This window comes from Cibotium barometz, chromosome 66 (assembly GCF_041138505.1).
Source record: "Cibotium barometz isolate CiBa-2024 chromosome 66, ASM4113850v1, whole genome shotgun sequence".
NCBI lineage: Eukaryota > Viridiplantae > Streptophyta > Polypodiopsida > Cyatheales > Cibotiaceae > Cibotium > Cibotium barometz.
The window spans coordinates 15,188,410-15,212,411 of record NC_141111.1 but is presented as its reverse complement, the minus strand read 5'-3'; the positions used below and the strand labels follow the sequence as shown (position 1 = coordinate 15,212,411).

Below are 24,002 nucleotides of genomic sequence, written 5' to 3'. Positions count from 1 at the left end.
TAACCAAAAAGAAAGCTCCACCAAGATAGCCAAGATCAAGATATATTAATGGTATCAAAATGTGGATGGAGAAGCAGCTACTTGTAGCTCAAGGCTACTATGAAGGTTCCAATAAAATTTGGGTGTCTCGACAGTCAAAGCCTCTTCCTCCTCAATGCAGTACTCAGGGGCCAAGGAAAAAGAAAAGTACTCTACTACACCGTCCACAAAAGCCTATGCGAGTTCCTCAAAGAACTCCAACATATCAAGAAGTGTGGGTACCAAAAAGATTACTGCAAGCACAAGGGTACTACAAAGGAAATAACAAAGCTTGGGTTTCCAAGTAAACCAAAAGGTCCCCTAAGCTTGAGCAAAGAAAGAAGCCTCAGCACCACCAAAAGCATCAGCCCACCAATTTATAATGTTCATCAAAGATGGGTGCCTGTGCACGTGCTTTAACAACAAGGATACTATGATGGTAATCCCATCATATGGTTGCCAAAATTTAACAAAGTGAAGATAGCCTTGCCCCCCAAATTTAAACCCAACAACTTCACCTAAAGTTCTACAAGAATGGAAACCCAAGAAACACCAAGCGAGTTACTCAACCCCTCTCGTGCATACAACACCTACACAAGAGCTTGTGTGTTTATTCAACCCCATTGGCAACCACCCAGAAGCCCTACCTACCGCCTCAACAATAATTGAACCACAAATTCAAGAAACAATATCTATGTCTGCAACAACGAAGACTTATGAGCGCATCAACACAATTCTCTTTTCACCCCTCTGGATGTGAAGCGTAAGTGCAGAAGCTACGCGGCAGACATAAGAATCTATTCTCTCATAAGAACCTGTTGCTCACAAGGTGGTAACCAAAAAAAAAAACACAAACACAAGGGAGTCACACATATGGCCTACCTAAAAGTGGTAGAATATTACAAGAAACTCCCAAGGATCTTAAATAGCCATTCCATTTTTTTAAGCTTGTAGCTTACTATTCTTTTGGCTAAGTTAATGTAGCAGCTGCTCCATGAGTACATATCCATACTCATACACTAGAGGACATTTGCACTAAAGCCTCACCATCAACAACTTCCAGGTACATCTCTGGAGGGGGGCCATGGTGGGCGAAAGCCTGGTCAATGGTACAACCCATCGCCTGGAACTTTCCTTCGAATTGCAAACCTCTCCAAACACAAGTCTTCACAACGCATGGGTCTCAAATCCTTAGTGAAGAAATCTTAGCCTCGCAAGCTGACGTAATTCTTTCATGCCACACCAAGTGGCCACATGAACAAACATCATCTTCATAGAGCCAACACATCCATAAGCAACAACCAACCAGCATACCAAAACCAACGCGATTGGGATGCCCATTTGATTTGGTTTAACAATTGGACTATCTAGGCAATGTACATGTAAAGCAAACCCCGCTCTACTGTACTGGCATTACCTTTCATGGGGAGTTCTCTCCCTACTCAATGGAGCCAAAATAAGCAATAAAAGGAGGGTAAGAGATTACCCACCCTTATTGGTTTGGACATTGGCGTTGCATTGATTGTCACTTGTCTTCTTATCACCAATGGCATCCCAATCGCAATCTATGGAGCCTTCCAATGCATGCATCTAAACGGAAATCTTCATACCCAATAGTGATTCAATTAACCACACTCTGTTCCCTCCACACGGCATAAAACCTACCTATATCCGTGCTAAAACCAAGCGAGATTGAGATGTCAAAGCAACGTTGTATGCCCATGGTTGGAATTATCTAGCAATCTCAAAAGCTATGCAATGCTTCTCCTTCTTTCCATTGACATCACCATGCTTCAATCAAGCAGAACAAATAGCCATCAACATTTAGAAAAGAGGCTGAAGAAGCACCCGAATCCATTTGGCCATGTCTAGCAAGCCACCCATAGTTCGAGGTGTCCTAAGTTATTCCATTCTCATTGGGGACAACCTAACCTCATTCACACCTGCCTTATCGGCAATTCCTATCTCAAACATGTGTAAGAGTCAAAGAAAGCATACTACAAAGGGTCGAAGAAAGTAGAGTGTTAGTGTTTTCATCGAAACAAGCTTCTACACGGGGCCACCTTTTGTCCGATAAAGCACAAGCTCTACATGTAATAGACACATAGGAGTTGTTTGTTCATGAACCTGCATTGAGCCTCATTATCGATAACCCTCCAGGTTGATTTTTGGATGGGGGAACCATGACCTTCCTCAAATCAACGAGAACCTTCCATGGCCTCGCCTTTGACCATACCACCCATTCCTCCACACTGCCACCATAATGCCAAATCTATTGAGCCATAGAGGCCACCCCGGTCCATTGTAGTTGTGGGCATAGCCCTGCGCCGCAAAGTACGCTACCATGCCCCAAATAATGTAATAATCTTGACCCAAGAAAAGGGCTATGAAGTAAATGTCAAAGAAAGCAACAAAGAGAGTCAAAGAAAGCAGTCGAGTGGGAGAAGTCTTTGTGCTGCTGCTGGAGAAGACATACACACATTCCACCCTGCGTGTTTCGCTACGAGCATCGTAGTTTTGTCACTTCTCGCATCTTACGACACACACAAACACATGCACCTGCCACAACTAACCTTGTCAATGCCAACCCTCTATAGCTATATCTCTAGATGGAGGGACCATGGTGGGCGCAAGCCCGGCGCCCATGGTACGACCCATCGCTTGGAGAAGCCCCGACCTTATAGGTACCTCCTCCAATGAACTTTCATCGTGCATGTAACCTCTGCTTTGACTCCAATTCATCACCAACACAATCTCACCTTGGCTGAAGTATTGACCACGATGAAGAAGCCTCATCTCTGAGCATTACGACGTGACATCATCATCTCTGAGTATCACGATGTGACATTAGGCCATACTTTCATGTCCTGCCGCCGTGAAGATCTGGACCGCTATCTCCCCATGAAAATCATTCTACCAATTATAGGGTGCGAACCGCTTTTACCAACTACCTCATGTTGAAGGGCCCATACCACTTCCATAACTAACAAAGGCTTGTCATGATTTCCATGCTACCTCAACAAGCTACCTACCATCAAGGCTACCCAAAGCTTCCCATTACTTTTCCATGCATCCAGTTGTGGATTTGTCTCGAACTATACTACTTAACCTCGACCCCGCAAAATTCATGGCGTATCCCGGACCATCCACCCCGACAACAACTTCACCATTGACTTGGGTGACGCTAAGATGCAGTCAACCAATAGGGGGGCTATGCTAACCACTCTATTCATTAACCTGCCTAACCTACCATAAGGTTCTTTTTACCATCGTACCTACTCAAACATGAACTAGATGACGTTGAAACATATAAAGCGGCCCTACCCTATGCTTAATGTCAAATAGGGAAAGCTTGAGGACTTAGTGTACATAGTTTCTCAAGACTAGAGGCCATACCATTGTTAAGTTAGGTTGGCCTAGTGTGAAAATTAGCCGCTAGTTATATAAGTCAATTTCAATAATAAGCAATGGTCCCTTGCAATATTTTTATTCTAAGCTCCCCTTCTTCCCTCTTCTTGCTTGCTTGCATACTATTGAATTCTTGCATGCTAGAGGGATGCTTGTTTGGAAAGATTTAATTGTAGGTTTCTATAAAAGTTCTTCCCTGAATCTCCCTAAACATAGCTGATAAACAAGGTTAGTACTTAACCAAATCATGAGGTAGCAGGCTAGCTCACCTCCCAAACACCCACGAGCTAGGGCTAGGGCTCGAGCACAATCCCACAGGTCCATGTCTAACTGTGGTGTCCCATACCACGGAAGCTTACCTAAAGGCCTTTGACATAGTAACCTATGTACCTGCCATGTGCACAGCATGAGCATGTGTGCTCTCCTGATCCAAGCTAAACCATTAGTGGTGCATCTACATAACTATAACTCGTAATAACCAAAGCTCTCACTTATATAGTGATAACTACACCATAAATAGCTAACTCACTATAAAAGGCCATTAAGCTTGTTTTCTTAATCTAGGAACCCTAGCCAAGTATCGGCCTATTAATTCTTACTCTAATCCCATTGGATTAGATCTCTAATTAGTAGATTAGTGTCCAGGTACATAACATACTTGCCCAAATATCCTCCCACAATCATTAATCAAAGACAACTTGCCCCAACCGAACTCTCTATCTTTGAAATCCTCCTCACAATCAAACCCATCAGAAAAAATCCAAATGGATCATCTATCTATGAAGCCTCAAGTGAACTCAAAATCTCACAAAAAAATCAACAAATCATCTAACCTCAACACCACTTCCCTCACTTAAAAAGTCTGGTAGCACCTAAATCCTTAGTGTCAGTTCCAGTCAATTACCTATCCATACTCAAATGTGGAAATAATCTTTGTAGGGGAACAATGTAACATACTTCCCTATCAAATGTAGAACTATCAGGTAAACAAATACATCTGAGTATTCTCATCCTAGGTTATGATCCCTAAGAATACTCAATCTATCTAGGGTAGTAATCACTAACATATCATCTAGTAGAGGCTATCATACCTTCAAGTCCCTCACTGTTAGGGAATCTCGCAAATAGTCATACCAAACGTAGCCTACCATCATGCTCAACATCTCCTAAGAAAAATTAACCAATCATATGGTCTCTTGGGGATATGCAGAAAGCATTTCCACCAAGCCCCTGATCCATCCTCTTGTTGCCTGACAGAGTGAGGATAACATTCCTCCTACAAAAAAGCAAACACCATCTCTAGTTTCAAGAAGCAACCATTCTCATGGTTCTATTCAGAGAAGCAGATCTCCATCACTAAGGAAGAGACCCAACAACAGAGCTTCTTCTCCTATTAAGAGAGAGTCATCGCCTCCTACAAGCAAACACCATCTCTATTTTCAAGAAGCAAGCGTTCTCATGGTTTTGTTGAGAGAAGCAGGTATCCATCACCAAAGAAGAGGTGGTGATCTACAAGTGGTCGTCCATCTTTGTCTAGGTCCCTGATGTGCATGCATCATACATACATGTGTGTGTATGTATGATGTATGTATGCATCATATAGATTTTTTATATGTTTGATCTCCAATTATTAACATGCTAAGCATCTTGAGCAAGGTGTGTATAGAGGCTAATCTAAACTATGCAGTCTATTGTTGCTTTTTTTAAGGGGGGGCAAGCATTTATATCAACCATCAACACCAACATCTTTGCTTGGATGTCTCCACAATTCTTTGTTCAAAATTTAATGGGCTCGTTCCATTCCACGTGCCAGGCCCTCTCAATAGATCGTTGTTGAATAGAGATTAAGTGGGCAAGTTGTAATGCATCACAAACCGATTTAAGGTTTTCACACTTCAAGCATAAAAGCACCAAGGAGTGCATCAATGAGTCACATGTTTTTTCATGGTACAATCGTTGCCGGGTCCAAGAACAGCTTACGAACAAAAGGAACAGAGTCAATGGTGAGATCAACACTAATTGGATAGAGCTTGGTGTAATAGCAAAGAGGAAATTGAGAAAGGTGAAGGAAGCTGATATAAAAGCTAAACAAGCAGAGGATAGATAGGAAGGGCACAAGGTTACAGATTGTAACCACCAAAAAGCTCAACAAAATACTCGTGATCTTGTTATTCTTGTGTCCTTATTGAAGGATTGCACCAAGCAAAAGGATTTGCAGAGAGGCAACAATATACATGTTGTTATTGTTAAAAGGGGTTTGCTTAAAAGAAATACTTTTGTGGGATGAGGTTACAGATTGTAGCCACCAAAAAGCTCAACAAAATACTTGATCTTGCTATTGTTGTGTCCTTATTGAAGGATTGTGCCAAGCAAAAGGATTTGCAAAGAGGCAGCAATATACATGTTGATATTGTTAAAAGGGGTTTTCTCAAATAAATACTTTTGTGGGCAAGACTCTAGTCAAAATTCCCATGCCAAATGTGGGGCACTCTCAAAAGCTCAAGAAGTGTTTGGCTAGCTTGTAGTTCAAGATGTAGTCTCGTGGAACTCGCTTATTGAAGGATATGCTCAACATGAGCATGACGATGAAGCACTCGACTGTTTTGAATGTATGCAACGGCATGGCCTCTCTCCAAATTAAGTCACCTTCACTTACATCTTAAAATCTTGCACCAGCCTAGGAGCAACAACAGATAAGGGCCAAGAAATACATACCATAGAAGGCTACATACCACAAAGAAAGTTTTGATAGACTCACCTTAACAAACTCTCTCATCACACTAAGATCATGTGTGAGCATTACCTAAGGACCATAAGAATAACACATGTAAGGACCATATGTGACCTTGACAATTGATTCCATAAGCAAGAAAGAGGGCATGGAAAAACTTATGACCGTATGTGTATGTGTATGTGTATGAGTTGAAAGCCCAAAGTTTTGATAGACTCACCTTAACAAACTCTCTCATCACACTAAGATCATGTGTGTGAGCATTACCTAAGGACCATAAGAATAACACATGTAAGGACCATATGTGACCTTGACAATTGATTCCATAAGCAAGAAAGAGGGCATGGAAAAACTTATGACCGTATGTGTACGTGTATGTGTATGAGTTGAAAGCCCAAAGTGGAAAAGGTTTTTTAAAACTACGAAGTTATTCTGATAAAAACCTATAAATCATTGATGTTAAATGGACGATGCATCATTGTGCATGTGCACACGAACTACTTGCATTGCTAGATAAGAATTCTATTCCTGACTTGGATGTTTTTATGTAGAGTGTGGCTTTGGTTACAAGATCGGTGACCACTTGAGCCCACTAGTTGTGGGAATAACACTACAGCAGCAATCAGCAAATCGCTAAACAGAAGCAAACAAGACTCATGACATCATCAACTTCAGCAATGTGGAGCAATGAAGGTATACCTATTTTTCTCTCCCTTTTATTTTTGAGAACACTAATGGCCACTTTCAACACTGAAGTTATATCTTTTGTCCACTTTCGATGTCGAAAGTGGGGAAGGACACGTTCCCTTATGTTTATTAGTTTGGGGAGGACTCTGCCAACTCCCCACCATACTTATGTATGGTTTTCTCCTCTTCTTCTTTTCACTCACACAAATAAGCACAAATTGATTAATGGCATAAAACTCAAATTCAAATGTGCTAACGAATTTGTAATTTTCTATCTTGCGAGGTACTTCAAGATCTCCATTGAACATAAGCATAGGCTTGAGGTTCATCAATTGCAGACGTCGCTCTAGCATCCCTTTCAAGTATGCTTTCAAATTCATGTAAGAGACTTTGTAGTAGGATGGTGCACCCTACAGGGGGCATGTTCACATTGCGGAGGTGCAACCAATCAAGTGGATAAAGGTACCCAAACATTCTAGTTTTTTTTCCATGTGCAAGCTTTTTCCTATGGGCTTTGCCATGCATCGATTCTCCTATTTCATTTTGGTGGCCGCCTTCATCACGGTGATGCGTTGCTTGTCTCATGTGCATTTACTGCTTTGCCCGGCCTTATGATCTTCGCACACAATCCATGTCAAACCACAATCGCCTGTCTCGGTTGTTGCTGCCATGCTGCTCTACTGGTGAGATCGACCAGCCTTGTTGGCCAATCTGGTTGGCTACGCAAACAGCCACCTAGGGTGGTTAGGGTAGCTCTGATACCAATTGTAAAAGTCCTTCCGTGAATCTCCCTAAACATAGATGATAACCAAGGTTAGTCCTTAACCAAATCATGAGGTAACATGCTAGCTCACATCCCAACCATAGGTTTTGTACATCAAACCACCCTCGAGCCAGGTCTAGAGCTTCAGCACAATCCCACAGGTCCATGTCTAACTCCCGCGTTCCATATCCCACTTGAAGACCTTTGACACAACAACCTATGGACTTGTCAAGTACACAACATGAGCATGTGTGCTCTCCTAGTCCAAGCCAGGCGGTTATTGGTGCATCTGCACAACTATATCTCATAATAACCCAAGCTCTCACTTATATAGTAGTGATAACTACGTCATTAATAGCTAACTCGTTATAAAAGGCCATGAAGTTTGTTTTATCAATCCAAGAACGCTAGCCAAGTATCAGCTTGTGAATCCCTAATCTTGGGGCCCCCTAGCCCCGCTGGATTAGATCCCTAACCCATAGATTAGTATCCAAGTACATAACAGTTTCCCTCTTCCATTAGCTTCTTCTTTCCCTACCTTTTGTGAGAGAAAATTATCATGATGGACCATCTCCTTATGCCTGCATCTAGACATGTAGAGCTCTCCCTTGACCCCGCAAAGGACCATTCTAGTGTGATAATGGAGTGAGGACGTGATAGACGCGCTAGCACACCCATATAAGAAAGTTGCAGTTTGCGGCTCGAAAGCAAGACCCAATGACACATGCTTTGGCAAGGCTAAGGTAAGCTCTTGACTTGAACAAGTCACTTACTTGGTGTCGATTCGATAGACTTGTGGTCCTAGCCTAGCAAATACAAGTTTTCAAGGATTGGTTGCTAGAGTTATAGTGCTCAAAGACTATTGACTTTTGGGCTATTATAAGTCCAAAAATGTTCAAGAGTTTAAGATTGAGAGATTTTGAGAAGAACATCATTGGGCGCCGTGCTTTATCGCATACTAATAGGCAAAAAGTGATGTCCCTATGTGTGTGCTCGGAAGAGCCCTTTAATCTTCGAAAGCCACTTGGTTGCATGTGTACTTCTAAGTCTAGGAGAGACGAGGCACCTCTAGGTGAGATAGCTAAACTTGTAATAAAATCTCAAAAAATGCATTTTTGGTACAAGTGATTTAAAACTATAGATCTTGTCGAGATGGTGTCTCCGGTAGGTAGATTTCAAGAGTAAGCAAAAATGTTAAATTTTTTATAGATTTATAAAAATTGAGACTTCTATAATCGTAGCAGTCAAGACTTTACCATTCGAAGAGACTTAAACAAATGAGAACTTTTGTGGCTTCCTAACCTCACTAGATTAGATCCCTAATCCGTAGATTAGTATCCAGGTACATATCCAGGTACATAATAGTTTTCCTCTTCCATTAGCTTCTTCTTCCCTTGCCTTTTGTGAGAGAAAACCATCATGAGACGAACCATCTCCTTATGCCTCCATCTAGGCATATAGAGCTCTCTCTTCACCCCTTTGGCAAAGGAGCTTTCCGGTGTGATAATGGAGTGAGGACGTGATAAACGAGCTAGCACGCCCAAATAGGAAAGTTGTAGTTTGCGGCTCGAAGGTAAGACCCAACGACACATGCTTCGATAAGGCTAAGGTAAGCTCTATAGTTTTATTACAAGTTTAATAGAGATACTTGGTCCCTCCTAAACTTAGAAGTACAGGGAATTAGAAGTACATGTGCAGCTCTTCCCAGCACCAATCACATATAGGGCCAACACTTTTGCCTATTATTATCCAATAAGAGTTGCGTCCAATGACGTTCATCTCAAAATCTCTCAAGCTTAAACTCTTGAACATTGTTGGACTTATAATAGCCCAAATTCGTTTAAGAGTCAACAATCTTTGAGCACTATATCTAGCAAGCAATCCTTGAAACTTGGATTTAGAAGCTAGGCTAGGACCACAAGTCTATCAAAGCTACACCAACAGGTAAGCGGCTTGTTCAAGTTTGTAATAAAACTAGAGAGCTTGTAATAAAACTATAGATCTATAGTTTTAAAACTATAGAGCTTGTCAATATCAAGAGTAAGCAAAAATTGTTACATTTTTTATAGATTCATAAAAATTGAGACTTCTGTTTCGGAGAAAGCAATGCTTCTTTATGGCTGCTAGGACCACTTGGCTTCAACATATGTTGCACGATCGATTCTCTCTACTAGGGTTGTCGTGTGCTCTTACACAGTTCATAGGAGTCACCTATGCTCTATCAAAACCCTAGTTCATAGGATGGCGTAGTCTCCATTAAAAGCAAGAGAGTTTGAGGGCTATTGCCATCAGTGTGAGCAGAAGAAGAAGAAGACTCTTTTAACGTCGTACGAACAATCCCAAGAAGCCTTGAAGGCTTATCCCCGACAGTGAGACTGGAACCCTGGCACACGAGAGAGATGGGTGGGTGGTATATATGCTGTGTGTGTGTGTGTGTGTGTGTTTTCTAACAAGTGGAAAAAAGGTTGACCTTCAAGCTCAATCGAGAAAATGTATGGGTTAATTTTATTAGTAAAATTTCAAAAAAATTGAATCTTGAAAATGAAGGTGGATCAAAATTGCAACTGTGTTGCATACATATTCACTTTTTTGTGTTGCATTAATTAATGCCCGCTAGTCGCGAGCATTAATTAATGCTAGCCCTAAGGTGAAAGATATAGTGACACGTTAGTTGCGCCTCTCTCCACCTGTGCGTTTAGTTACCCACACAGGCAAAGCACCCCGCACCACCACCTCCGTATGACTCTCCCTTGTGTTCCTCCTTGCCCACCTCCATGCCCTCCTCGAAACTCTCCTCGCCTGCTCCTCCACCTGTAACCCTCAATCGAGAGAGCAAGAGAGAGAGAGAGAGAGAGAGAGAGAGAGAGAGAGAGAGAGAGAGAGCACCGCCTCCGTATCACTTTCCCTCGTGTTCCTCCCTGCCCACCTCCATGCCCTCCTCCCCTACTGCTACTCCACAGCTTGTAACACTTAAGGGCAAGATTGCAAGGCCTCCTTGCACAAGAGAGAGAGAGAGAGAGAGAGAGAGAGAGAGAGAGGGCTAACACACATCAGCGCTACTCCGATAAGACGAGAAAAAAGGCCGTCTGAGTGACGAGTGTTGAACATGCGAAAAAACAATGTTCTTTAAGCACATCATTGTTTTTCCCATAGCTGTGAAAAAAGCATGCTTTATTTTTTTCCTACCCCTGTGCCAATTACATGATGCCACGTAGTCAAACGTGCATGCAGCATTTGAAAAAAAAAAAACTCGTGGTTTGGGCTGCCCATTTAGTGAGAAGTCTAGTAGACTCTGCAGGTGTAAAAAGTCTAGCACCAGAACTTAGCCCAACTCAATTAGAGAGCCTAGTATGCCTCTCCCTATCACAGTGCTACGCCTCTCCACAAAACAGATATTACCAACTAAACAGGGCCAGCCCACTTCCTGTAAATATTGCAATATTTACATGCACATATTAATATCCTCACCCGTTGGTTACTTTCACAGTAAAATTTTGAATCTCCAAACATGGACCCCACCTTCACCACCTTATTACTGGCTTAAAATTTCAAATACATTTTATACCAACAGAAGAAGAAAAGACCACTAAGCCCTCTCTCTCTCTCCAGACAAAAATCAAATATATGTTATCCCACCAGAAGAAAAGACCCCTATAACACCTCTCTCTATATCTCTCTCTCTATCCCCACATACCTACCAAGCCACTAGAGAGAGAGAGAGAGAGCAATCCCTTTCAAGAGCCAGCCCCCCCGGGATCCCAACCTTCCACCCAGCAGCAGCAGATCCAGGATGTACTCCGCCGACATGGAGACGCCTCACCACAGGAGGTGGACATCATCACAGCTGTGACCCATCATGGAGGAGGATGGTCCTGTTCTTGGATGACCCATGCATGCCTCACACGTATTGTACTGGGATCTGGTATTAGCCACATGGCTATCCGTACTAACTTTTCATCGACACATGTTCATAGTATAAGTATTTCTTTTTCCGTTTTCAGTTTTTCCCATGGATCAGTATTTTCATGGAGCTATTGCGTTACTCTTTGATCTCATAGACCCTCTGGGTCTTTTGAAGACGTTCATCTCTCTCTCTTCTCCCCCTCTCACATGCGCGCGCACACACACACACACACACACACACAAGCACACACATACATGCAACAGAATGTAAGCTGGAAAAACACAGGTACACGATAGAGCTCATCACAAGAATATGCCACTCAATTGTGTGGAATCAATAGTAAGAATCTCATCAATTACATATAAACAAGGATCAAAACCACTACACAATCGAAATAATGAACTCAGCACCCAGGCCCGAAAAAATGACCACCATATGAGGCCAGAACAGGATGGCTAACTTGAAACTTATCAGTACAAACCGGATTTGGCCATGATTGTGGCTGCATTACACCCAATTTGTTCTCCCTAAATGTCAACCACCCTCGAGATGGTGGAGCCTGCACATGGCTCAAATTTCCAAAAGGTTTGATCTCTCCAGGTGATTCCATTGATTCTAAGTACATATCCTGTACAGCGATTGTTTCTGAGACACCTTCCATAGCCTCTGGGACATCCACTGGGGAGGAGCGCAATCGTTTGTAAGACAAGGGACTGGACATTTCGGCAAGCCTTTGAGCAATACAATTCACGGACTCAGCATCTGACGCTTCACTTCGATTGTCAGGCCGGCGTCTCTTGCTACGAATAGGAACTGCCACAGAAGAGATGGGAATGAAACAATCAGCATGTCTACTACAGGAGAATTATGCACACCTTTGCACGCAGATAGATATGTGGAAGCTAACGCCATCAGGTTCACACTAACCTCCCAAAACTGTAGCAGTCTGATTTCTTAGGCTCTGAGGACCCTCAATGTGGCCTGTACTTGGACTTCCAGAAACATCAGTATCTCCATCACAGGAGAAACCTTGATCCAAATCACGCCCAGAACTAGTTGACTTCCTGAATAGCAATGTTATCAGTGCAAAACTTGGTGATAAGTTCCCGCCACCTTTCTCAATGATAACTCAATTCAGTGTGGTGCACATGAGTGTGGGAAGGCAAGTGTGCTTGAGCACGTGCATGTGCATACACAAGCAGGCACACATACAGAAAGCCTGATAACTGCACATGTACACTGCCTTGAAGTGCAAAAACATCTAATGGAATTCAGATGGCATGCATCAACGCGTTCAAATATCATTGACAACTGAAATAAAAGAAATATACCTGTACATGCTGTCAACAAAATCATCCACAAGGACAGGCCAAGCACCTGAAGCAGTCACTTCATAATCAAAACTCACATCAATGTCTCTTCATCAGAAACAGAAGAAACATAAATACAGGTTGAATAGAGGTAATTCTCAAATCTGGGGGCGTAGGACGTCCCTACTCTGCCAATTGAAAGGATCTCCTCTAATTGCATGGGCTAGCATAAGCATGATTCCTCTTGGCCTTCTGCTCCTAATTCTATGGCCAGTAAGTTGCCTTGTGCAAACCTGGTACCTTTCCAACATTACAGTTCAACATTCCTTCCTTAACACAACGCTTTCTCTCTAAGGCCATCTTCCCACCCTTAACAAACCTAGCCCTTCTGCAGAAGAGAAGTGAAATGCAACACTCATACAAGGTTACACTGCTTGAAAGTTAAGAGGTCAATCACGCCTCAAAAGAATAGATCGCTGATGAGTAAGTCGATATACAAGGTCAATCTATGAATCAAATTGCTATTCCCAAACAAATAATCCAGGTGACTTAACCTGCACATCTTGTTTAAGCTTGATTGGTCTTCCTCGAGGAGCTACGGCAGAGACAATGGTGAGGGAGATCTCTTAAGCCAAACATGGAGCATGTTGCAGTATTATGACAATGGTTCTCCATACACTTAAATGGCAGAGACAATGGCGAGGGAGATCCCTTAAGCCAAACGTGGAGCATGTTGCAGTATTATGAAAATGGTTCTCCAGACACTTAAATGAACAGACATACTTTTTGGAATCACGATATGCGTCACATAAAAATTGCTTAATCTGGCAGCATACCATGGTGTGCACCATTCTATGAAAGTCTAGAATACAGCATAAAGCAGTCTACTGTTCAGAAGACTGATTCCTGCTATTTAACCAGTCAGAAGATATAAATACATCTCCTTAAAATAATTAAGATAAAATGTTCTAGAATTCATAATGCTTCCTTTCAATGACCAACCTTCAGGATCATAATTACTGAGGTCCTCGTGAATACTCTGACTGAACTCTAGAAGTTGTCTCCATGTATCTTCAGATATGGCATGGCGTTGATGTTTCTGAACAAAACAGAGCTAGACTTAATAACTTCAATTATGAAGCAAAGCTTAACTTGTTTTAGCTTATATACAATCACATAAATGAAACAAAATACAATCCAGGTTCACTATTTCCCTGTAACTATGGCCATTGGCCATCATCTCCTCAAAGACCAAGCATCACTCTCTCTCACCCCGTCCCTCCATCTCCCGCCTTTTTCATGTGGAAAGAAAGAAGAAAAGGTGCCCATCAATAACAAAACGGATTCAAATTGTGACCACCATTAATGCTTATGGCATCAAAGCAATGATGCAAGTAGCAGCTTTGTGATGCTACAGCTACATGGGCCCTATACTCTTTGTACCTAGAATCTTTACTAGTGAGAGTTCATGGGGTTTTCCACAACTTGATGCCCAGGAAATCAGTGGAGGGTGTCCAAGAAAGAAGGTGCGGCTGAGAGGTGAACTGGCTAGATCTAACGTTGTAAGATTTTACATGCTAAATCTTTAACCCTGATCCTTAATGACATTGTTTCACTCTACACTGCTGATTTTCCCCATAGTCTTCCTCATAGCTGCATTTCCTCTTGCAAAGTAATTATATCTTTTACTCCCAATGCAGTTTTATCCTTTTCCATTTATGCTATAATACCCTATGAAAGTATCCTTAAAGAGGAAGAGACCCTGCTTCACTACCAATTGAAGCTGCCATTAGAATGATAAGTGAATTGTCCAGGGAATTAATGAATTGCACTCTGCCCTGTCCGCCGAAGAGCAGATATTTTAACAGCCTACCAAGAATAGCAAGGTATGGAGCTGTTTGGGTTACTCTAAAAAGGACTGGCTAGAGAACCCCAGGAGCTAGCAAAGACTACTTGCAGGCATACGCATGGATCCTGAGAGCATATTCAAGACATTGATGCACTGGATTTGGAGGCAATGATGAACCTAAAGGGAACAGAGCTAAATATTGTGGACTTCTTCATGACTCTCTAGAAAAGCTAGGACTGGATGTATGCAGCTCATTGATTTACAAACAGTGACACCACTCAGATTCTCTAGACAGCTAAAATATTCTTTCAAAACAGAGGCATGGTTTAGATACCTCAACAAAAGAACACCATTGATCAAGAAGCCTGAAACGCCCTGTCATTGACAAATGCCAGGCCTCTACAGCAGTAGTTACAGCTGCAAAAATCATTTCTATACTGAGATTTCACCCAAGTAACCAGACATCAGTGAAAGCAGAGCATGTATAGTTGAGCTTCCTTCAAGAACTATCAAGCAACTTTCCACTGCAAGTATAAGTCCACTTACCAAGGCTTTTCTGTCCTCTTTCCCGGCATGAGAAGAAGACAAACCCATAGAACAAAGCGAAACGAGCAGAGTCAACAAGCTGCCATTAAAAAGTCAATAAATAGAAATAAACCATCAATTTCTCTGGAACCATCATCAAATACTGCAACAAAAAGTCAAATAATGACTTCTTGCGGCTAGATCGAAAGGTCAATACCAGTTTATTCACTATATTTACAAGCTATCACTTCCTTTGCCCAGAGACATTGCAGTCTCATTAATTTGTGCAGTACTTTATGATTAAGTTTATCATTTTCTTGATCCTCTCACCTTGCTTTAAAACCATTTCAAAAGTTAGCGCACAAAAGAAGAGGAGGTTGAGATGCATGTATGTACATAAGTGAGAAGTGCCCAAAAAATAAATGCAGGTTGGGGGAGTGGAGGTGTGGATTTTTTTTTTGTTTTTGGGAGGGCGCAAGAAGCTGGTGGTGGTAGTGGTGGGGCCGGAAAGAGGGAGGGGTGGGGGGAGGTCATCAGTTCCCTGCCCATGAATGATGAGACCAACAATGAATTATGAAACATGCTTGTGCATAGTCACAAGAAAGGTTAAGGTATTCTGTCTTTTGAGGTTCTGTTTGGAAACCTTGCACTAAACTTGGGGTTTCAAAAAAAACACTAATTTCTAAATTTTGAATATTGTAGGCCCTCGTGAACTCTATCTCTGGAATGGCATTCCTCACATTGCCAGTGATGAATGCTCTAGTGTCCAAAAGGTATAGCAATAGCTGTTTGGAGACCTCAAGGAGTGCCTGCACATTTTGGCTACATATGAGGGGTTTTGTGAAAGATGTGGATGCATCATGGATTTTGGCAAGTAAGTCTCTAATTTCCTTCCTAACGTAGGCCGATCCATTAAACAGAAAGTAGCATGGAGCCATATAAATCTGCCTAGGTGAGAAAGAAAGAAAGCTTTATTAAAGTCTGCCAGATGGCCTAAAAGACTAACCGATTGGCTTGCTCTTTGTGAAGGGACGATGCTACAGAATTACCATCTTTCATGGGTCTTTCACGGCCCAATCATGGGGCTGTGTGCTGATCCCTTAACAACGAGGATGTCTACACCATCCCCAAAAGCTATCATGAGAAAAAGTGAAAATGAAATAAAATGTGACGTAAGGTAAGCATGTAAATGAATGGGGAATGTTAAACCTCGTTCTTTTCTATGAGGGCAAAGAAGTCTCAGAATCTGGGCCTTTGATAAGACTTTGTGCTGACCCCTCTATGCATCTAAGGAACATGTCTCCGATCCTTTGAGTCCCTTGCAATTACCTCTGAGAGAATGTGGTCCCATGCAAACAAGGGCTCCTTGTGATGTCTCTCGAGCCATGCAATGATCCTCTGTCTCCTCCGCAGTTAGATAAGAGAAAAAATGTGAGAAGTGTCCGGCTCTATTTTCCTCGCTTGCTCTGGCCTCTCATGAATCTATCTCTATGCCACTGTATCTACTGCAGGAATGTATCGCTCATACTTATGAAGTAAAATGGCGTGATTTTTCTTCTCATTTCTGGGATGCATATACAAATAAGCAGTTTCATATGCAAATAAGTAATAACTAGAAGAATATCAGGTCGATCAAACTCACACAGACAAATGATTTCTCTAGGAAATTTATCCCTAATTTGGCTTTTAATCATATAGAAAATCTGCTTACCTCCCAACTAAGGTCCGTCTTGAGTCTCCGCAAACTTTCAAGGGCTGCACTCCTGAAGAGCTCAAAAAGGGATACAATGGTCTCAGAAAGCCAATCAAAAAAAAAAATATTTTTGCATTTCAAAAGAAGTCTCTGATTTTTTTCGTCTGGCAATGGGGCGTACCCGGTTAGCCCTTGAGATTCTGCAAAGGCAGAGAGTGCAGATAGGCGAGCTTTTATTCTCCCAGGGGCTTCCTCGCTAGATGCGATGTCTAGGAGAACGGAAAAAAAAAACGCAGGACAGACTGTTCTCATCAGATCTCAATAAAAACACGGGGAGAAACACTAAATACGCAGAAGAAAAGCTATCCGGAGCGAAACCCTACAGAAAAACCCTAGAAAACGCTCGCAGAGTAGAATTGGCGCTGACCTGCATATTCTGCATACATTTCCCACATGCGGGTGTCGCCGCAGCCGCGGCCTGAGAAGCAGGTTGGTGCCATTGAGAAAACCTAACCCTAAAACTAATGGAAAGCCCCTCACAGGAAGAGAAGGCGTTGTGGCATTTTTCGATCATCGAAAGGAAAAACACAGGAGCAGGAAGGAGGAAGGCGATCAGTAGCAACAATAATTAGTGCCTCTTCTTTATATAAAATTATTGTCGAGCATAATTAAACCCCAAAACTTGGTTTAACCGACTAACTAAACAAATGGAATATAAAGTTTGGCATACCTTTGGTAGTGCCACTCTTTTCTGCTTTCAATAAAATCTAACAACAAGATTGCAAACATAATCAAGTCTAAAACTTTTTGAAAGCCCCTGGTTGATGAAGGATTATCTTGCATCAGAAGATGATCATATCCTATTGAATATTTATTAATGCTAGTGCACATGCACATCTACCCCTATCATCGGCACATCAGAACAAACTCATCGGCTTTTAAGCATTCCAAACGCCAAATTGGAGCCATTGGAGTGTTCTATCGTGCCAATCCCTTATGCTCTAGCATGGAGATATAGGAGTGGGCGGCCAAGAAGCGGCGCCAAAGGAGGCAAACAAGATGATGTGCTTACAATGTGAGAACTTGTGCAAGCAGACATACCGCTACCAAAGCATGGTGTTAGTGATATTAGTGAGATGTGTTGTCTCCCTCAACCTCATCAATGGTTGCTCCTCCAAATCCAACAAGAAATTTCTTATGCTAGATAACATGATTTCTTATAAAAAAATCGTTTAATGAGCACATAGATCTCACACCCTAAAGCAGCACCTCAACATAGATCTCACACCCTAGAAAAAGCACCTCAAAAACAAAGGTATACTTCTCCAGTGAATTTCCTAAGCATAATATTAATGTTTCCAACATAACCCATAAAAAAAAGTTGAGTACTCATCATTCATCAATGAGCATCAAAGATACATTAAATATAACTCTTATCATATCATTGCATATATACAATGAGTGAGGTTTAAACTAAAAAATGCCTAAAATACCACTCCTTTATAAAAACAAAAAAAAAACTTTTTTGAAATCACTTTGCTTTATTGATTTTCAAAACATATGCTTCCAAGAGTGATAATATTTCACCCTCTTCATTAGCATGAAATATAGTACATGAAACTACTAAACTCATGAATTATTTTAGAAGCATAAATCCTCCATGTAATTAAACCTCCATTCAATACAAAGGCTAAGCACTGGAGCTTGTACATGTTGAGGACTAGTGGGGCTAGTAAGGCGCCAATGGTTACCTTGGTTTGGGGAGCATCTATTACACTGCGAGAGTCCACCCTGTTGGGTTTTGGTACCAATAATGCATTGTGTCATGGTTCCCATGGCAGTGGCAATGAGCACAAAATTGTTTTGTCTAGGCCTCAACATTGTACACCCTGTACTTATATGATTTCTATGGCAAATTGCACACCAAACCATATTCGTGGAAATAGGTAGTGGAATGCCAAACTCACTAGAACATGAAGGATTAAAGAAGACCTTGTTGTGTGTTACATGATCATACTAGTTCCATGTTATGATTCATGGGGGGATAGGAACATTCCTGGCATTCCACTTGTTTCTCCTCTTCATGCTCCTTCTAGAACTCCTTATAGAACATGCTTTAGCAACTCTTAAAGATTCATTATTAATTACAATCCACCTACCAATTGTAATTTGAATTACTCCTTGTTGAATGTGCTTTTTTGCAACTCTTAAAAGAATAACTAGTCAATTACAATCCATCTAATTTTGAATATAACCCAAAAATGATGTGCATACCAATGTCAAAAAACTATTTTTTTAACTAGCCACATAAAAAAGGAAATATTGTAGTCGCATTGTGAAAAGACAAGAATGTAAGCTACCACTTGCCATTGCTCTCCCATATTGAAGTTTTTGATAGTGTTGTATTTACTCACCTCAAGCCCACAAATTCATAGAGATTTGCAAACTCTATCTATCTTGTGAGTTATTTTTAACTATAAAATAATATATTATGTAATTTACATATGTTATTTATTTTTAAAGTAATATTTTTTAAAAATAAATAAAAAAGCATGCCTTTAAATTATATATATCAAATAAATTAACAAATAACTAATTTTAAAAAAACCATATAGGTGTAATAATATATTTTTCAATTGATGTATATTTTATTTAAAAATATACATTATAAAAGTATTTTACATACATATGCATGGATTATATATATATATTACATATATGTGAAACTATGAATGGATACACCCATGTATGGGAGGGGATGATTACATGGAAACTCAAGTTGATGATGTGGCATGGTGGAATGCTGATGTGGCATACACGTGTGATAAGTAGCACCAACTCAAGATGATGAGATATACCCATGGTGGATATTTTGATGACATAGATGTGGTACTTTGAGTGAGGTGGCAGCTCTCCCTCCTTGATGATGTGTTAATGCATGTGACATAGCATCTAATGAGGTGGCATGCCATGTCATCAATGATGAGGTGGCATAATGAGATAGCATGCCATGTCATCAATGATGTGGTGGTATAAAGAAGTGGCACATTACGATGGCACATTGAGGTGGAATGCATGATGTGTGTAGGTACATGTCAGACGTGTGGCCACATGCATGGCTGCCTTAGGGGTCTCCACCTAGGTTTAGTACATTACCTAACCTAGGTTACCAAGCCTAGTTAGACTTGGGTTTAGGCTTGGAGAGAAGAAACTACTCAAGTAGAGCTCTTTTCACATAAAATGGACAAAAATATACATTTTCTTACTCAAATTAAACCATTTTTTTCATAGATTCACATGATTAGCACTACTTTCTCACATAAAATAAGTTTTTATAATTAATTTACTAATCATGTTCAACTTCTCTAAGACTTTGAAGTAAATTTCTAATAGATATCTCGAAAAATCTAATTGTTAAGAATGAAATTTGACCATATGGTCACATTGTCCTCATAATTATCTATCCTAAAATCATTCAATCAAGTAAAAATACATAATCTTTTTTATAAAGATGTGCTATATAAAAAAACTACTCTTTTGTATACTTTAAAAACTTATAATAATTAATTTAAAATAGAAATTACATGCAAAAATTACTCAATAAATCAAGTTAAGATCTCCATTACATGCCTTCCTTGTGTGCAAAGTGGGGATGGAATTAAAGTTAAAACAAGGAAGTTATTAACATTTTATGATCATACTATCGACCTGTTTAAGTTTGGGGCATGCCATATACACTATATTTGTGACACATAAAATTTGGCGTTTGAATTTTTTTATTTTTAATCAGACCATATGTTTAAGTGCACGACTAATAGTGCGATATTTTTTTAGAAGAGCTCAATGTCAAATTCCTTTACCAAGTGAGATTAGCCAATTTTAATGAAAAATGATTGTTTTTTGCTACAAAAAATCTTTAAAGGTGATCCAAGGTGATTGATTTTTCCTACAAAAAATCTTTAAAGGTGATCCAAGGTGAGGACCCTTATTGTACAACCACCTAATAGTGGTGTTGTTAATCCTTTGGATTGCTTGAGAGTATGATAGCCACCAATTAATGCATACATACTATGAATGCCTTCCCTCTCTTAGGCTTTATGGTGCATTTGTACCCATACATGATGTATGCAAGATTGCTAATTGAATATGTACTAGTATCTTAAAATAACAAATTCAAAATAAAAACTTAAATGTGTGCTAACTTACCTATGCCATCATTCAGAAAAAAGAGACAGATAGCCTTCAATACAACACTCAAAATGGCATTTTCATAACTTAGAAAGGAAAAATTTTTAAAAAGTAAAAATAATCTCCAAAAAATATATCAATCATTGATTGAGGAAAATTTTGGCAATTTGGGGTTGGCTGAATTCCTCACTTAGTCCTTGAGCACAACAGGCAAGAAAAACTTGTTCTAGGCATGTATCAATCACATTGACTGAAGAAATTTTTGGCAATTTGGGGTCAACTGAATTCCTCACTTAGTCCTTGAGCGTAATAGACAGTAAAAACTTGTTCTAGGCATGTAAGGGAGGGGGCACTTATAGGCATGTAAGGGACGGGGGCACTTATAGGCATCTCTCTCTCTCTCTCTCTCTCTCTCTCTCTCTCTCTCACACACACACACACACACACACACACACACACACACACACACACACATGCACGCACCCATGCACACATTTTATGAGAAATGCGGCCTCTCCATGTGCACATTTTTTATCACAAAGGCACTAGTAGTACAAGGGAGGGAGGGAGGTGGGAAGATTCTATTTGCTGGAGACAGAGGGACAGCTGGTGGAGGGAGTGGAATTATGGAGGAGGAAGGGTAGGGCTCTATGTGCTAGAGATGTAGGGAGGAAAGGAGAGATTACCAAGGGGGGAGGAGCATCTTTCTAAGGCTAAAGTTAGAAGCCTTTATATAAAGTCATAACAAGATCGATCAATTAATACTACTAGAATGAGTTTTGTGTGAATAATATACCACTAGAATGAGTTTTTGAGTGAGTTTTTGTGTGAATTGATACTTAAAGTTTGTAAAAAATAAGTCACGAAAAGTTTGCCTTTACCTTTAAAAGCCATGCTGATTTAAACCATATAAAAATTAGATTCTTGCTTCTTCTACCTTGATAAAATCCACGGCACTTAAAAAGAACTGCTTTGTTGCCAATTGTTGTGGTCACAATTCCATCATCTTATGACCTTCATGGTATAGCATTTCCTTCCACAACTTGTTTACAATAGCCTCATAATAGAAAGCAACACATTATAGACATGTTTTTGCTTCTTCAAACTCACCTTAAAAAAGAATTTAATAAACAAGCCATGCATGAGCCTTATTGTAGACACACCAATTGTTGTGATATTTTCTACCTCTTGTGGTGGAATATGCTAATATTATTTATAACAAGCATATGAAACCCACATACATTCTTTGTGGCATGGTCCCAATAGGTTATAAAATATTAACTTACATATATTATAAGGTGACTTGCTTGCATATATTATAACATCCGTATTAATCTCAAACACATCCATGCACCTCCTTATCGTGGTCTCTGTGAGATAAGCATGAGGATGAGACTCCTAGGCATAAAACCTAGCATTATGGTCTAGTTGAGACTCACAAGATTGCATACGTCATGTATGGGTACAAATGCACCATAAAGCCTAAGAGAGGGAAGGCATTCATAGTATATATGCATTAATTGTGGCTATCATACTCTCAAGCAATCTAAAGGATTAACAACATGTATGGGTACAAATGCACCATAAAGCCTAAGAGAGGGAAGGCATTCATAGTATGTATGCATTAATTGTGGCTATCATACTCTCAAGCAATCCAAAGGATTAACAGCACCATTATTCGGTGGTTGTACAATAAGGGCCCTCACCTTGGATCACCTTTAAAGATTTTTTGTAGTAGCAAAAAACAATCATTTTTCATTGAAATTGGCTAATCTCACTTGGTAAAGGAGTTTGACATTGAGCTCTTCTAATAAAATATCGCACTATTAGTAGTCGTGCACTTAAACATATGGTGTGATTAAAAATCAAAAATTTCAAACGCTAAATTTTATGTGTCAGAAATATAGTGTATATGGCATGTCCCAAACTTAAACAGGTAGATAGTATGATTTTTAAAATGTTAATAACTTCCTTGTTTTAACTTTAATTCCATCCCCACTTTGCACACAAGGAAGGCATGTAATGGAGATCTTAATTTGATTTATTGAGTAATTTTTACATGTAATTTCTATTTTAAATTAATTATTATAAGTTTTAAAAATATATAAAAGAGTAGTTTTTTTTATGCAGCACATCTTTATAGCAAAAATTATGTATTTTTACTTGATTGAATGATTTTATGATAGATAATTATGAGGACAATGTGAACATATGGTCAAATTTCATTCTTATAGTTAGATTGTCAAGATCTCTATTAGAAATTTACTTCAAAGTCTTAGTGCAGTTGAACATGATTAGTAAATTAATTATAAAAACTTATTTTATGTGAGAAAGTAGTGCTAATCACGTGAATCTATGAAAAAATAGTTTAATTTGAGTAAGAAAATGTATATTTTTGTCCATTTTATGTGAAAATAGCTTTACTTGAGTAGTTTCTTCTCTCCAAGCCTAAACCCAAGTCTAACTAGGCTTGGTAACCTAGGTTAGGTAATGTACTAAACCTAGGTGGAGACCCCTAAGGCATCCATGCATGTGGCCACGTGTCTGACATGTACCTACACACAGCATGCATTTCACCTCAATGTGCCATCGCAATGTGCTACTTCATTATGCCACCACATCATTGATGACATGGCATGCCACCTCATCATTGATGGCATGGCATGCCACCTCATTAGATGTTATGTCACATGCATTAACACATCATCAAGGAGGGAAAGTTGCCACCTCACTCAAAGTACCACATCTATGTCATCAAAATATCCACCATGGGTATATCACATCATCTTGAGTTGGTGCTACTTATCACACGTGTATGCCACATCAGCATTCCACCATGCCACATCATCAACTTGAGTTTCCATTTAATCATCCCCTCCCATGCATGGGTGTATCCATTCATAGTTTCACACACACACACACACAC

At 40.1% G+C, this 24,002-nt stretch overlaps 1 protein-coding gene across 1 annotated transcript; it reads right to left on the bottom strand.

Moving 5' to 3' along the window:
- Positions 1–11,815: 11,815 nt before the first annotated feature.
- LOC147602800 (uncharacterized) lies at positions 11,816–17,527 on the bottom strand. The gene is made up of 9 exons (XM_086797526.1): positions 17,316–17,527; positions 17,070–17,157; positions 16,907–16,958; positions 15,217–15,295; positions 15,005–15,087; positions 13,824–13,920; positions 12,843–12,888; positions 12,439–12,575; positions 11,816–12,324 (listed from the first exon to the last, which is right to left on the bottom strand). Exons 1-9 carry the CDS (start codon positions 17,386–17,388, stop codon positions 11,915–11,917), a joined length of 1,065 nt encoding a protein of 354 aa, XP_086653652.1. The 5' UTR covers positions 17,389–17,527; the 3' UTR covers positions 11,816–11,914.
- Positions 17,528–24,002: the final 6,475 nt, after the last annotated feature.